At 43.1% G+C, this 17,431-nt stretch overlaps 1 protein-coding gene across 2 annotated transcripts; it reads right to left on the bottom strand.

The window, feature by feature from the left end:
- Positions 1-1,004: 1,004 nt before the first annotated feature.
- Positions 1,005-16,674, bottom strand: LOC128301427 (syndecan). Of its 2 annotated transcripts, none has more exons than XM_053037899.1 (5): positions 15,515-16,674; positions 4,292-4,411; positions 4,048-4,210; positions 2,420-2,695; positions 1,005-2,320 (listed from the first exon to the last, which is right to left on the bottom strand). In XM_053037899.1, the coding sequence occupies exons 1-5, from the start codon at positions 15,662-15,664 to the stop codon at positions 2,148-2,150; spliced, it is 882 nt and encodes a 293-aa protein (XP_052893859.1). In that variant the 5' UTR covers positions 15,665-16,674; the 3' UTR covers positions 1,005-2,147. The 2 variants fall into 2 exon arrangements, with proteins under 2 accessions (XP_052893859.1, XP_052893858.1); XM_053037898.1 differs by having other exon boundaries at positions 3,970-4,210.
- Positions 16,675-17,431: the final 757 nt, after the last annotated feature.

The following is a 17,431-nucleotide window of genomic DNA, read 5'->3' on the forward strand; positions in this document are numbered from 1 at the left end:
GTGTTTTGATTGAATTCAAGCGTTTGGAAACGTAGGGGGAGATAAAATACAGGATTGTATATAAAAATCAACATTATAAATTATCGTGTAGTTGTGTGGCGTATTACTCTGCCAAATTTCCGATTCATTTCCTGTCTTCCACTTCGCCAATTGATTCTTATTTTCTTTTTTGTTTTATATATACTTTCACAACAAAGTATTGCCATTACATTTCTGACCTACCATGCACGGCAGAGCGTGTCCTGTAGCGTTTCTTTTTGTATAATTGTTTACAATTCTTTTCACTCGTCTAACCGAATGGAACTAAAAACCACATTAACTAGCCATTTACCTCGGTTTTACTGTTGTTTTGCAGTATTAGCCCGCCCATTCTACCACTATTTCCCTTCTCCATGCTCTTTTCGTCTTCAACATACATATGCACAGTGAGACACACCAAGAGAAGTTCAATTAATTATCCTTATCAAGACGGGTCCGCGCGCACACACACACACCAATGGGATACGTAGTTACGAGAAAGCTTATGTGGTGCGCGCTTCTTTCCTCCGTTAGCCGCATATGACCGCAGGATTTGATTTGCTAATCTAACCATTGTGCCGACAACCAATTCGGTGGCAACGGTATTCTGTTCTCCTACCTTCACTCCATCATCATCTGTTGCACTTATTATTTTTTATAAATATGTAACATCTATCCTTTTCTTACAATCTACAGCGTTCTTAGCCTTCAAACTTGCTTCTGATTCATGTGTTTTTTTGTTTTTCAGCGCCATTCGAACCATGCTTCTGCATATCTATATATATATATATATATATATATATATATATATATATATATATATATATATATATATATATATATATATATATATATATATATATATATATATATATATATATATATATATATATATATATATATATATATGTATATATATATATATATATATATATATATATATATATATATATATATATATATATGAATTATATAATTTTCAGGTTTGTGTTATCCGAAATTTCGATTATATATTTATCGAACGATTCCCCAGTGTCCCATTTTAGGTTACACGCTATTCGTACGCACGTTTAGAAATGGCAAACTAATTTTGGATTGAAAAGGAGGACAGCTGATCCTATCTCTGTCGTGAGGGAGAGAAAAACAAACCATAGCATTGTTTATTCAACAAAAGATAGAGATGTTTAACCTAAACCATCATACAATGCCTGTAACGTAGGTTAATAGTTTGCCATAAAAGCTGCCACTAATCATTATAGGTGCTTGCCAGAAATAGATACCTTTGCGTAAGATTGCTCAATCTAGGACAATAATGGTCCCGCACTTGAACATACAACACAATACACAACCTCTCCCGCCCCAATAATATCTACGTTCAACGATTCGAGAGACTTATTTTCAGTTTAACACGCCCAACATATTAAAACTTAGGTCAATTTTTTAAAATGAAATTTCCATAAGCCCCGATGCTCGCGCTCATAACGCACAAACCTACAGAAAACTGGGAAATTGCAACGGAACTAGACTAACAGAATGGATCAACCACTCCACCGACAACTTGATCGAAAAGCTCCCCGTAATGAAATCATATCTTAGTACGAATAACACACCCACCCATCACAAGATTCCATTGCATGGTGGGTGGACCCGGTTACCGAAAATTAACTGAATTCCTAGAGTAGTGCATGTAGGTTTGTGCGTACACGCCTATATGCATTACATTCATCAATCAATCCCTTTTGCTTGTTTCCCTCGTATGCTACGGTTGTGTTCACAGAGATCCTTCCGTATGCGATGCACTGCGATACACCACCTCTATTTAGAAGCTTCAGTGAGCTTGCTACATATAGGACCGTACACGTCGTCCTGCGGCATCGCGTAGGCTTCTGCTTCTCGGCGTCTTATTTTCGTTCGCTTCGCTCTGTCCTTTCTCCCTAATTCTAGGTGTATGTTTGTTTTCTCGCGCTGTTCGGCGATTTTTAAGTCTGCCTCTTCTTCTGCTACGTCTCCACTGTACGCATAAACCATTGGCATGCACAGTGTTTTTTGCTATGTGGATGTTGCTGCGTTAGAGAAAAGGTAGCTGTTTATTTTTAAAAATCACCGTCACTCGAGTCTATCGAGTAATCTCAGGCGTAGAATTCCCTGTTGTTCGCGTTCTTGGCGTAGGTGTTGGCTGTCGGCGATCGCTTCGGTTCATCCAGTGCATACGAACCTTCGTCCTTTTTTCTCATCCGATATACGATAAACATTACCACCAGTATTGCACATAGCAAACCAACGACAGCCCCTCCGATCACAGCTGAGGGTAAAACAGAATGGAATGGATATTTTTTTAATCTTAGTACTGCACCTTTAACCACTAAATAAAACCATACTGCTGTACGCTCTTGAAACTTACCTGCCAATATGCCAGGCTGTGCAAAGAAGCTGGCCGTTCGGTCATCGTTCTTGGCATTCATTATCAAAACGCCGCTGCCCGCACCGTACTGAGTGTTATCGTGATGGTTGTTGCTGCCTTCTGTTGGCGTTATGTGATGCCGGGGCAGTCCTGCAAGATCGAGGTCGTTCTCCCCCGTTTCAATGATATCTCCACCACGTGAGTAAACTCCACCAGATGACGAGGAAATAGGTGGCGACGAAAGGATTGTCGGTTTTTTCTCCTTGCCAATGGGCACTGTTGTTGCATGGAATCGGATGAAAAAAGGTACATTCATTACATAAAAGGTACACGAAAAATATAAAATTATTACGAGAAGGAACAAAATGTCAAAAACACACTACACTTCAATAACTTTTAAATAGCTAGCTTGAACGGAATTATTTAAAAAACAAACTCAAACTCAAACCAAACGTGCTCTTTCCTGGCAATGCCCTGTAAGCGCACCGGAACATCAATATGAAGGAGTGAAACAAACTGTAAAACAAAAACATAAACACAGTTACCGAATGGTATGCTTCTGCTCCCTTTATCACCCGAAAGGCGATTTTGGGAGCGCGATGGACGTTATGAGCAAATGAACGAGGCACATGAGAACATGTGGGTGATCATGAGATGAAGGTCGTAAAAAATAACATTCCATGACATTGAGAGTTGTGGATATGAAATGAGTTATTTCTGAATGTGGTTATAACACATAAAGCTCTTAGTAATCTAGAAGAAATAGATAATGAAAATGCTGAAATTAAATACGTGAAACATGGTGAGAACAATTTCATCATGCTGCATCAAAAGTGCATTAGATGAAGGAGATATCTTAGAAACTTTAAGAATAAAAAAACATGGTAGCAATACAGAGCAGATAAGTAAACGATAATTCATGCAGAACAGTTAGAACGATGTTAAATGTTGAACGAAAAGAAAGAAAAACTCGGTTGGGTTTAACAAAACGAACAAACAACGATTTTTTACAAGTAGACAGAAACCAGACCATAAAAATGTCAATCAGAAAAGACAGACGGTAAATAGTCAGTAAGGGTGCTCAAGGAGAGGAGGCATTAATCAAGGTTATAATAAAAAGAAAATAATCCCTACAGGATATGCCTGTTTTCACATATTGAGAAAACAATCCCGCAACGAAGACAACTTATTTCGAGAGTGTATAATAATGGTATTTGCACATTCGATTGTTTTATGTTTTGTATGTTCCACAGTGATCTTTCGCCTATGGTGTAAGGCTTTGTTTCGCTCTACTTTGGAGGAGTTTGATAATGTTTGTTTTTTCCCTACTTGATCTCTACGCTTTAAATATGTACCAAATATTATCACTGTACATGTATTCCCGTGTATCGTACACAGCAGGTAAGGGACCGTTGCAATACACACAAACGGTCCACTCCACTGCAACGAAGGACGTTCACAAGTGCAGTGATCAATATGTGTTATATGTAAGGGGACATAGTTTGGGGATAACTTATAATAGAAATAAAGCCATGCAAAACAAAACTGACTATCTTCGTCGTCGGTGGTCGATGGATCAACGTTGGATAGGTTGGTGTCTGTGTAGAGATCATTATCATCATGATCACCTGAACCTGGCAGGTTATCGCTGCCACCACGCAGTACGTTTAGATTGCCGCCCGACGACGACGAAGACGATAGCGACGATCGACTCGAGGTGGAATCTTCGTCATCGTCTCCGAAACCGGAGCCAGAAGATTCGTCGTCCTCTTTCTCTAAATCGTCACGCACCTGAAAATAGAGGGCAGAAGTTGTATATTCAATACAATGTCCACACGACACAACTTAGCTGTCGCTTTCTGATATTCTTACTTCACCGCGGCTTCCAGAACCTTCCAGACCTTCATCGTCAATGTAGATATCATTTTGGTTCGATGGTGCCGCACCGAAGGACGAACTACTGTCGAGATTTAAGTTTCGATTGTTAGAATTCTGCAATTGGAAGAAAACAAAGAAGAAAGTAGATTAGTTGTCCTGCAATAACGGGGATAGTGAACAAAAAAAATCGTTTCTAAACTAAGTTTCCAACGTCAACTTCAAACTCAATTTCCTCGCCTCGTTTATAGCTCGGTTAGACGGATCGGTTTCGGGTGAAGGTGAGATATCGTTCCCTCGGGGCTACCTATGGATGATGATGACGTCTTTGGTCGGTGTGTCCTAGTTTATCGTGTATATCCCTTTCCTCCCTTTCCCCAAATCTGCTTTCTTACTTGTTTCCTGCTTCCGCACACAAATTCTCACTCTCTCTTCATTCCCAAAACGATAAACGAAGGTATAACCATCGTCTCAACTTGGATATTTCAATCACAATGCCACCTTCCTGCTTAAACTCACTTTTGCTCACTCTTTCTACTAGTCATAAAAAGATCCCGTAAACATTATTATCGATTTTCGGTGCGTTACTTCGGTTACGGTAAATTGCATAACTCTGATAACGCGGCTCCTGCTAAAAGTCACACAAGACAGAAAGGAAGAGAGTTGCTTTTAGCTTGTTGTGAATTAAGAGAGCAGCTTTCATTTCTTCCGCCGTCATCCTTCCTGCAGCAGCAATAGGACCGTGCAGGGAAAATGGAAAACCATCGTGAACGGGCATGGTCACACAGAAACACACACTCGCGCGTCATCAGCATCGTTAGCTAAGGGCTTCGAGAGCCGAAAGACCGAAAGACCGAAAGGCCGAAAGGGATCCTAATTAAATTATCAACACACCACACCTTTCTTTTATATACATGCGGAATTGTATAAGCGATGCTTAGCGCGGCCAAACTAAATATATTTTAGGTAATGTCTAACAGCTTGCCACGTTGTGGAAAGGGCTTATCCACATTCAAACCTGCAGTCGTAGGTCAAAAAATGCTTATATTGTGTGTGTGTGCGTGTGTTTTTTTTTGCAATATATGTCGCCAGCCTCGCACATTCTAGGAAATGTTCCTTCCTTTCGACTGCGCAAAGATTTGCAGTTTGCAAGCATTCCCACCGACCCTGCAATTAACCTTTGGTAAATAATTCGGACACACGCATACAGGCAGGAAGTCTATGGAAAGGGTCGGACTGGCTGTTAAATGTATACCGAATTTCTCTTCCAACATACCAGGGAACATTGCAAGTAAACTTTTTCCATGACCTCCGGCAAATGCGTACCCATTCGTACATGCTTTCATGCTGTGCAAGCTGTGGCACAAAAGCATACAGGGCAGACAAAACCCTATAGTACGACGCCCGCCACGTTGCGCACAGGAAGAGGGTTACACTGCACACAAATACATTCCACTGAAGTAGGCGATGGATATGGGACAGAGGCGAAACAAATGTCATGCAAAGTGCATAAATAAAACCAACTTGAAGACCGCTCCTTTCCGTTACGACCTTAAGGGCTTTACGGTGTGTCTTTTTCTTTGTCCTTTTTCAAGCCCATTTTACACTGCCTTCCCGGAAGGATAAACTGCCACTCACAGACACCTACATTCGCTAACACTCCTGCTGGAACTTGCAGTGCGGGGCTAGCCTCTGGCAAACGGGCAAAAGCAACATTGAATTATAATTCAAGTTTCGTCCAATTAGTACCTAAATAAAAGGCAGGTCCTCTAAGGACAGCACTGGAAGAATAAATACACACTGCTACACTGGTACGAATGACACGAAATAAATGCACTGCGGTAGTCATCAGGCTATCGGATCAGTCAACTACGGAACTCCGCACAGAAGCTTCGCTCAAAAACATCAAGTCGCATGGCTGATGGGGAAAGGTAGCAGTAGCCATCCCCAAAAACCGACACGAGAGTAGTCGAGATACAAGAGCACACCCTCTCCTAAAGGAAATCTCATAAAAGCATGGCGCTTCGCTCGTGATGGGTAGGATGGGAAGCTTTCGAGAACATTATACTCGATGCTTGTTTGTTCTAGATTTAATTTGCTCACAATACGCCAATTCTAGTCTTCGAGCATCTCATACTCACCCGTACATTTTGTAATTCGTAGTCGATTCTCTCTATTGCTGTTTGTCTCCCATGGTGACGGGGATAACACTGTCTCTCTTCTGCTTCACAAGAAGGCAAAAAAACAACACACCCTACCCTTGCAGCTAGACGTGCTGCTGCTCTCCATGTATCATCCCTTAGGGACTGGGTGTTTTCCTTGCAACCTATCGAGGCTCACGTCGTCCTGAACACTGGGTTTGTGCCCATCAAATAAACAACCGTGCCGAAGGATGTACATGCGCGCGAGAATTCTCGCCGTGAATCGAGAATCAGTTTACTCTCTTTACAAAATAAACATCCTATCTCCGAGAAAAGCTCCATAGCATGCTCCACAGCCTCCAACATTGGAAGATGATAAGGCGGCGCCAGCTTACTGACACATCTCACACACCCATCTCATCTCACTTTATTTTCATCAAGCTACATGCGGATACTAGCGGGAAGCTTTAAAGCCCAAAGCTTTTCGACAGCGATATTTGACGTTTCTGTATGTCACAAGCTTTCCCAGGATGTGAACGAAAAAGAATCCAAAACTTTGTGAAATTTCTGCTAGACTTGATAGAAAGACGGATCGGGTAATACAAGCATATTCATTGGTTGCGAACCTCAATATCTCTTATGTGCATATACCTACAAAAACTGAATGAACTTGAAGCTATTTTAGTGTAAAACCTAGCCTAAACCTAAAAGAAGTATATTGAAAATGGCTCATCATTGCTTCGTATCTTCAGATCCGCAAAAAAAAACAAGAAACCGCATAAGAAACGATAGAGCAAAATGTCCGCGAGTTCGAGACGATAACGAGCAAAACAACCAGAATGGAAATTTGACATTAAAAAACATGAGAAATAAATAAGCCAGCATAATGTACTGCTCTGGCCTTGATGGCAAGCACTGATAACTGTAGGGAGCAAGCAGCAATGCGAAGGAGCCGCCTGCTCCTTTACGAACGAGTACTTGCCGTGCAGAGTTGGAGTGTCACAAAGCGCATCCACAGTGAATGCTGGAGGCTTTAGATAGATTGGGACGAAGATTATTGTATTTGTCCCTACCATTAGCTTCTTCCAAAGCGTTGGTTCGTTACTTTACTTATGGTTGTCTTTCCATTGGGAAGATCATTGGTTCCTCATGGGAGGCGAGGACACTGACTTGAGGGACCTCTATCATTGCGATAATCGGATCAGTTAACGATCTTTCAAAGAAAATAAAAAAGTAACCCGTCTAATATGCCGATACGATTCATATGAAGAAAAGCTCGTTTAAAAGGGTAATCAATGGCGAAATAGACAACAAAACAATTTGTTCCCTCTGATATACTCAACTATTTCAAACGGTGCTTCCGCTTATATAGTACAACATTTTGTGTCATATTGGAACATTATATTTGGAACATGTTTAATATGTGGAATGCTGGACGAATCGATCAACATGAATTAACTGTAGCATCTTTCTAGTTGGCGTAAGTGTATCTGCGGTGGAGTTGTATGCCGCAAATGGTGGTTGTAAACTGAGAGAGAGCAACTGAGGTTCTGCATTTAGTATCATGAATAATTTAACGTCGAAATGAAGGCTTCATTTTGTTTACTCTACTACAGTGCAAAATCTGGTTTGCGTGTGCTGATGGCATTTATTATATTTATGTTGGAAAGAATGTTAATTATATTAATAAGGTAGGTAACCAGCAAACCAGCTAAACCAGCATCTATCGCCCAAGTTGGTTATATAGGTCGGTTCAGACTATTGCAAACTTGAATATTTTGAATCGCTCAATAATATTCATAAAAGTGTCAACTGAAAAAAAACATATAATACTTCCAAACATATCAATATAAAGTATTCTCTATATATTGAAGCATATATTGAGCTATATTGACCAAACGACTCAGTGCGCTTTCCCGCTGTGAAAATTATGTGCAAGCAGAGAACTCGGCGGAACAGGAAAGTGCTATGGGCAGAAGTGCAAAAATCTGACCACATCTCGCATCGATGTCATCTCCTTGCAAACATACCACTAGCCGCACCACCATCATCATTACCATCCGTAGTTTAAACTATTGTTTTCACGATTTTGCTCCAATTCACGAGGTATGACGATCGGGCCGCATGACAGATACATCTAATGTGCCGGACACACACAAAACGTCCAGCCAAGTCCGTGGCAGGCAGACGGCAGCAGAGCGCATTTGCTCGATTCGAATTGGATGGATGCATTTTGAAGTTTCGAGTCCATTCTAGGATTCTGGATTTAGTTCACTTTATGTTTGCGGTTATGGTCGCGTGTGCGCGCTGTGCCAAGACCGAGATGGTGGAGTTTGTGGAGGAGCTAGGAGACAGACACGAGAAGAGGGATTACAAAATATGACCAACACAAACACATTATTCACCGCGCTCTCGGTGTTCTTCTTCTGTCCGGACATTGCGAATTGCACACAATTCGGTAGTTGCGTCCAGCAATGCCTATTGTCGGACGTTCATGTAGCGAATAAATTGAGTGCACTGCACGACGAATAAAGACGAAGAAAAAGGACATATATTAGACCGCCACTAAAAATGAAGCAAAATTTACGACAGATGGATGATGATGATGGTGATGGTGATGATGCCACAGAATCGTTATTTTCTCATCCAAGTCCAACACAAACCAGAGCACGCAATCATAAAGACAAATAGCACAGTAAACAAAGGGACAGCATTGTGTTTGCAACAGTTCCCCCTCTTCTTTCATCGCGTGTTATAGCTAGGACTTCCCAGCTGTGTCTGTACGATGCTTCATCACAATTATTTCAAAGAATTTTAAAATCTTAAAAATGCCTCCACTGTCTTTGGCCAACCATCACCATATATGCGTTATAAAGCAGTGATATAGTGCCTACGGTACGCAGCATTAGTAATGAATTGCAGTGTTTAATAGTTACAGTTACAGCAAATCGGTACTTGATTTGAACAGACGACATCTTACGATCGTAGAGGGAACAAAACATCAAGCTAAGATCTTTTTATCTTACAAACATCAGTACTTATAATTCCTGCCAAGATGCAAAGGGTATTACGCAAACTAAATAACACATCCCATCGAGAAGCTTGTTCAAGTGTTGCTAGCAGCGGCGTGTTGAACAATCTTATTACGTGATCACTAATTCCAATCGTCATATACGAAACAAATTCACCGCTTGAGAACAAACGTCACAAGTTGTGAATTTACTCAGCACTAGCCATTGTGTGTGTTCGTGCGATAAATATGGCGCGATATGCGACGTGGACGAGAAGGAATCCCAAAACTTGGCCACATCAATTCATTCGTCTTGATCTGACCGAGAGAGCTCAGCGGGACGATACAGGAGGATAGGTTTGCCCGGCGGCGAATTTCCCAGTTCGGTAGTCCATCAACCACAGATGTTTACCTTAAATCCTGTACCAAATCCTAAACATTCCGATCCCGTGTTTCGTGTATTTGTCGGTCCCTTTTCCATTTTTTCGATCGCGTAGAATTTTTGGGGAGATGTGTTCGTTTTTTTTTCTTCTTGTAAATGCGGGATTTTAAATCGACCGAACGTGCTAGGCCGTTAGACAGAACGCAATAACAATAACTGTTTGTGCTGTCTTACGCACGCACTCACGCATTCAGCTAAATTTGATTACGCAGATGAATTTTTCATTCTAAATTACGAGACCAATATAGAGACTGGAATAAATGTATTTATTTAATGGAAGATATTTACAATGTTCTCGACAAATACATTAGAAAGGAATCTTTAAACTGGGATCATGAGTTACAGCTAGTGTACTGTTTACTGTTCTGCACAATTCGTAATGCATCTAAAAACTTGGCATTATTCACCACCCTCAAGGACATGTTTTGCATTTGATTACGACGAAATGAGGAACCAAACAAAACAAACTATCAATTCTCATGTATGCATCACTATGTAAGCAACGTTGTGGGTTTTTTGGATGATGAAATTTCTAAAATAACATTCAGTAAAAACCGTCGCACACAAAACTGTATGCGCTTTTAAGCTGATAAGACATGTTTGGTGCGTTAACATGTGCCGAGAAAACGAGAATCAAGTGCGAATAAACTTCCTAGTATAAAAATTTAATACAAACATATAAACAGAGCGGTGAGCGATAAGATAACCACCGTTGATGATGATTGCGAGACCGTAATCGCAAAGAAATCCATAACTGTTTGCTGTTCTGCTTGATTGCTGAATGGTTTGCAGATGAGATTATGCGATAGGGGAGAAGGATTCCACTAATTTTGAATTGCCGATACAAATTAAAAATCGTACTCGATTAGCCAGGCGTGATAAGAATAGAGCGAGTGATGGTTGGGGAGCGAGCACCCGCATAATCAACATCACATTCCAGTTGCATGATGTGTGATTGGCAGGATATCTCATCAGCGAGTCAGGAAAGAGGTTTACAATCGATCTCGTCCCTCCAGTGGCACATGATGATGGATGCAATTCGAAGCCGTACCAACATAGCTGTCGTGTCTCGCGCAACCATCATGGCTGGTGGTCTACCGTTTTGCAACTTTGACATTCACATAAATCAGCTGTTGCAGGGCCCGCCTAGAGACTCTTACAAGGGCCTCCCATGCATTCCGGATTTCTCGAGAAGCTTGCAATTTATCAATTAGCACCCGGGACCCGGGGCCGCACGGTAGTAGTCATTGGTTCGAGGGTCGTTTAGCAGATCGATATGCGAGGCATTGCGGGAATCGTACGACCATGGCAGGAAATTTCCAAGCCCCAAGGTTTCACTACGTTCTACGAAGTCGTTCGTACCGACAACAACCACTCCAAGACGGTACCCGCCTCAGCAGAAAGACATCATTTGCTGAAGGAACGTTTGTGCTCGTTCAAGCATCGTCTTGGTCGTTATCGGGCGGAAGACACACCAAAACACAAGACACTCTTCGCTTCCGTTGGTGGCCCAAGAACCGCCCCACGTTCGCATAACGTTCGAAGTAAGCGGTAGATTGGACAACCGAACCGAGTTGGGCACCGACCAAGGACCACGAACCGGATATTTAATTCCAGCACGATCTTTCATCTTCCATCTAACAAACGCTTCGCTTATAAACAGTTCGCCTTAGGCCGCCCGATAGCTTTCCTGTCCCTGTATCTACTTCCTTTTCCTTCACCCCACTATCCTCTCCTTTCCCGTGTATCCTCCTGAGCAGTGCAGGATTAAATTCAATATTTTCTTCGCTTTAAAACTTTTGCACCGAGCGCCAAAACGAATGCGAAAATTTGAATCCCCGTCTATCCTTTTTGATGTCCATTCTTTAGAATCTCCAGCTGAAGAAACTTCCACCTACGGGGAAACAAAAAATGTGTGCGCATAGAAAGAATAAGCAAGAAATTCAAGGTCTTAAATCGCTACCAGCCGTCGCATCATGATCAAAGACCAAAACGAAACCCGAATCTTGAATCTTCCAATACCTTCTGAGGCTTCGCATCTCGCCTCAACTTCCACCAATCAAAGCAATATGGCGTGTCTATGGGCGCGTGGGTGATTGCTACAGGTGTGCTTGTATACTTTCCACTCTCAGGTATATGTGGCTCATCATGATTGCCACCAACCCGGCACCAGGCTGCATATCAGCTCCACGCCTTTGTGGACGATGGGGGAATGGACCATTAGACCCTCTCACACACATACTCTAGCCTGTTTCCAATGCGAAGGAAGCACCGTAAAAGAGCAAAGGTAAAGCGCTCCGACAACATCAAGTTCGTCGCAATCAAGGCGCTCGTGCACCGCTCGCGCCTTTCGACACTGACGATCCACAATGTTTACGTCTGCCGAACGGAGGATGTCCGCAGAGCTGCGAAAAAAAGGAAGCTTGGCCCCAAAAACGAGGGCGGTGGAAGACGATATCGAGTCAACGCCACAAGCGAGGGACTGAGTGAAGAAAAAAAGCTCCAGCCGCCCACGAAAATTGACAAAGCTCTGGCCAACCCTCCCCCTTCAGTCATCGAACCGGTCTGGATGGAGTGGCGCTGCTGTAAGGGTAGGCTGATTTTCTTTCGTCAACAACTTTCCGTTCCAATACTGCATCAAATCTGCCCCCGGGTGTTGGTGCGGTAGCGATGTTGTAACACCTGGCACCAAAACCATTCCTACTGTGTAGGAGGAGGAGGAGCAGTAACTACCCCATCACGGGGGACTCGGGAGCCCTTCTTACTTCAATGGCCAAACGCCACCGGGTGTTTTTTTTTTCATATCCTGCTTAAAAAATGATGCGCAGAAACAAAAAAAGACCCCATTTCCCAAAGGTAAGAGAAGAAAATTAAGTAACTACTATGAGAACGATTTACACCCCCCAATTGCTTAACAACATTAAAGAGTTGAAGTGAAACTAAATTGGTAAGTTAAGCGACTCCGAAACACATCGAAATTAAATGCAAATAATGTACCCAACTCTGTACATTCCACCGAGAAGGATATTCGAGAGGAATAGCCCAACGACACAACGACAGACATTCCAGCAAATCCTTCAATGTTCTGCTTACAGGATAAAGATAAGGAATTCGTCTGCCTTCATCGAACATCGATTGGAAACGAAACCATTCGTTGTGGGGGACACTGTGGAGCAATCACGTTATGAAAAATTTCTGATCATTTTGCGCTCATCTGTATGCGGAATCGATTGATCCACAAAACGCTGATGGCACGAATGGTAGCCAAATTTTACCATCTTGAAAATCGAATCGAACTGTGGGGGGATGTCCACGAGCTCTATTATACCCAAGGCAGTTCCTCCATTCCGGAGAGTAAACACCAATTTCCTGGACATAGAAATGAGTCACATTTAAAAATCGAATAGTTGAAGACATGCTGCTGGCAAATCGTCATAAAAGACCGGTCTTTTACGAAAACTCGTGTATTATACGAATACATAAGCAGCGTATGCTCATTAGCATAGTGTATCCGTCATTGTACCGAATGGTGGTGCGATGCTGATCGTCCTTGATCAAACACGTCCACAGTCAGTCCATCATCGTATCCCTTCTCTCGGGCGTACAAAGTCCACCAACAAATAGCGCTGGTGCCATTTTCTCACCACTCAAAAACATGTTTTCGCGCGGAGGTGTATTGCACTTGGGAAAGAAAAAGGGCCCCTAATGTTGTGTGGTGTACGGGCCCGGCCAATCCGTCATGCATCCGGTCGGTCCTTAACCCACCCACCATCAACACCCGCCATAACTCCTCAATATCAGGCAAAAAGTAAATTTGCCAAAATCCAAAACACTCCAACCCAGCAGCAGCACACACGTGCGTGTGGCAACCACGCCGGGAGCGCCATCTGGTGGAATGTTGGTCACACTCCTCCACATTCCTGTGTTCTGCTGCGGTGTTTGCTGGCTTGCTCGCGCGACTACTACTCTATTGCGTGTCCTCTGTTGTTGCTACGAGACGGAGGAGCTGCCGTGGACTCTGAGCCGTTGTATTCTTGATTATGCACTGCGGCCATCGTTTGCGGTTGCCGATCGTGCCAAACCCACAGACCCACTCCCACGGTAGTTCCCTGAGACGACAGATTTCACCAATACACCCTTCACCACAGCCGTACGCGTATCACACGTACGCGGTTCATTCATACATTCCGTCCAAGCTCAGCAGTGCTGGATCTTGGATCTTTTTATCTTTCTTCTTGCACGCTTTTCCAGCTCCTTCTGTTTCCTTTCCGTGGAGTAGAGAAACACACTTCGAAGAACAGATCTGTTCTGGTTCTCTCTTCTTTCTCTCTCTCTTTTTCCGGTACGCTATGAAAAGGAAATGAAAATCCTACCCATTTCTCCTGGGGACCTTTCTTTTCATTTGTCTACCAAACAACTGTACGCGAGAGCTTCTTTTCGGCGGGACTCCCTTTATTGGCCCATGTAGAATGTCGCAAAGATATCCGCGCGGTGGAAGCAACTACAGGGAGACCATAAAATCAATATAAATACACAACATCCCACCAACACACACACACGCACACGGGCCTATCGACTCATGCACAACAAACGATGCGTGTTCTCCTGTGGTCGCATGCACACGCACCATGTACGCATTACAAAAATCTCGCTCTCTTTCGATTGCACGCAGACCTGGTGTAGTGCTCCACCACCCCAATCGCCCACCCTTCAACATTTCTTCTTTTTTATATGTTTCAGCAGCCCACACCTTCCCAAACGCAAAAGGAAAACACCAGCACAACTACAGGCACACCATCGATAGTGTGCTGTCCGTATTCCAGCCATAGTAGACTCAACCATTCTCGCTCACCGCTCAACATCCCGTTCTAGCTCGCTCGCACCAAAAGGGAGAGCCCTTTTGTCGCTGAATTTTCCCCTTTCTCATTCACGCTTATGGCTCGTTCGCTACTCGTCTCATTTCACTTCATCTGAGCTGAGGTTGGACGAATGGAGGTTGGTAAGCATAAAAAGTTATGTGGAGACAGGTGTATGTGTGCGTGTATGTGTACATCAAATAACTTGTCGGCTCGAGGGAGGATGGAGCGGGGGAAAGTCGCGGAATTAAGAGGGATCGTTGGACTGATCATAAAGTTGGAAACTTGGTGTGTGAGCAGTGAGAAGAACGTCGAATGATCATCATCATCTCATCACGCACAACACGAGATACGCTTGATGGGCGACAACATCTAAAAAGGGTCTGTGGTGAGACGTGGCGGGAAGAATTCGTGGAAATAAAACAACATCGGATGAGGCTGATGCACACAGCCAGACTTAGAAACACAGCAAAACCGGGATCATCATCTGCAGGGTCTGAAAGTCGACCGCAGCTCTTTCCCTTCACGAACCGGGAACCATTCGCTTAATCCGATTCGTTCCACACACTTTCCAAACGATGAGGCGATGGGCTTTGGCATACGCGTAAGCGAGAGATCGCATTAGGAGTTCTGCAATTTATCGTTCGGACTGTGACGGGCGCTGATGTTTTGAAGTTGAAACAGCACCAGCTTCACCCCCGTGTGTCGTTCTTGGGTGTTGTTGTTCAGTTTTAGACGGAATGGAATCGGGAAAATGGGCAATAATAATACCTGATCATTCTCGGTTGCGGCCACTGTTGTCCACGGGATCGCGACCAGCAACACCACCAACAGGAAGGTGGCAGCCGTCGTCATCGACGAAACGGCCAGTTTCCGCCGGTTCTCATCATTGCTATTGCCGTTGAGCATTTTGAGCGACATATTTAAAATGTTGAGTTAGAATCTTGGACTTCGAAGGTACTTTTTCACGTGACGGTTGGGAAATTGTGGGCCTTTAGCACTACACACAACCAACTCTAGCTACTGTTTGGACGGTTTATTTTACTCTTTTCTTGCTATTATTTCGTGCCTTGCGACCTGCGCTTACACACGACAGATTTCCCACTTACACACACACATACGGACACTTGGGCACGGAACGTATGGTGGAAGAGGTGCCGATGGAAAATCTCTTTACCACTAGACAACACCAACAATACAACAGACACTGCGTGCTCCTACACACAGCACGCACACAATCACGGTTACACGGCGAAGGCTCCTTCCGTCGCAAAATCAAGGATGAAGGGAGATACACACACAACGCACGCTTACACACACTCTTTGCTCCGTACACAACTGCACGAGGCGGAGAAAAACGATGCACTTGGTTGCTTTTTCCACCAATTTACACCTTCCCCGACGTATCTGCGTCGCTAGAGGTTTCGAACGCTGCACCAAACACCACAATTTGGTACGCAATCCTAGCAGCCGATGATGCTGTAGTGGTAATAGTTGTTGACTGTGTACGGTGCTGCTGCTACCGTTGTGCACGTTATGCTGCGAGCAGGGCGACGATTTTTCACCACAATTACTTCCCAGCGCAATAGAACTCAAGCGACGGTGTACATCAACGCACATTCCTGGCGTACGACGACGACATCCGGACGAAGAGCAACGCACTAACAAAAAAACACACGCATACACCTACTGCTCGCACACACATGCACAAATCCACACTCGTTCCCGACTCTATTGAGCGCTGTCTCGACACTAGTTTGCTGTTTGCTTGCTACAATTTCAAGTCACACAAACTGGACAATTATTGCAACGCGAATCGAGGACATAGCACAAGAAATGTAACAACTGCATACACACAACGTTTCCACGACCTGAGCGCTGCGTAAATCGTGCGACAAACTGCCCTTTTCCACAGCTCTTGGCTTTTTGCTGGCTTTTAATGTTCGCGACAGCTAGTTTGCACAGCACAACTTTACACAATGTACGAACCGTCAGACGTCTGACAGTGGCCCAAGCAACACTTTAGCTAACGTTTTACAATGAGACGTCAGAAGCAGGAACAATTGTGGAGATTGTCTGCAAAACCAAATCGTGGTATATGAAATAAAGTTCGTATTATGATGTTCCAAATCTTAATATTAGTCATTCAGGATTAAGAAGCCTGACAAAATTGTTTATGACATAAGGGACTACTTTACTTCGTGCAGTATGTAAGAAGAGACACTCGTGACATGGCGAAAATGATTTATTTGTCAAGCATTTACGGACCAATATTGGTCCCTGATATAACTGATATATGATATAACTGAATATTGATAATATATATTGATATAACTGAAAAATGTATGTAATTTGTGTGTTCACTTTATTCACCTTGGCTTTGGAGACTGCTTCTACGTACCTCGAATGAAATGTCACGATGACACAAGACAGCAAATTTTCAAATTTGGCGCATATTTTCCAAAGCGTTTCTTCTGGAAACGTGTGTTACACATAAGTCTAGTAATTATTCATGCATATGTATCCAAACTCGGAAAATCTCCATGTGTAACTATCACTAAAGCTTGGTTTAGCACAGGATTCTACTGTCATAAACACAGGATCTATGATATTAACATTATTCTAAGTAAATAAAATAAAGAGGTTTATTGATGATACATCCATTAAACAACTAAAACTCGAACTAGC

The sequence above is a fragment of the Anopheles moucheti genome, chromosome 3, assembly GCF_943734755.1.
Source record: "Anopheles moucheti chromosome 3, idAnoMoucSN_F20_07, whole genome shotgun sequence".
NCBI classification, from domain to species: Eukaryota; Metazoa; Arthropoda; class Insecta; order Diptera; family Culicidae; genus Anopheles; species Anopheles moucheti.

Excerpts from the sequence above, each read along its gene's own strand:
- LOC128301427 (XM_053037898.1), bottom strand. The coding sequence starts at position 15,664 with ATGTCGCTCAAAATGCTCAACGGCAATAGCAATGATGAGAACCGGCGG. Across the intron at positions 4,211-4,291 it reads GTTCTGGAAGCCGCGGTGAA|GTGCGTGACGATTTAGAGAA; the intron begins GTAAGAATATCA and ends CTCTATTTTCAG. Across the intron at positions 2,321-2,419 it reads ACAGCCTGGCATATTGGCAG|CTGTGATCGGAGGGGCTGTC; the intron begins GTAAGTTTCAAG and ends TTTTACCCTCAG.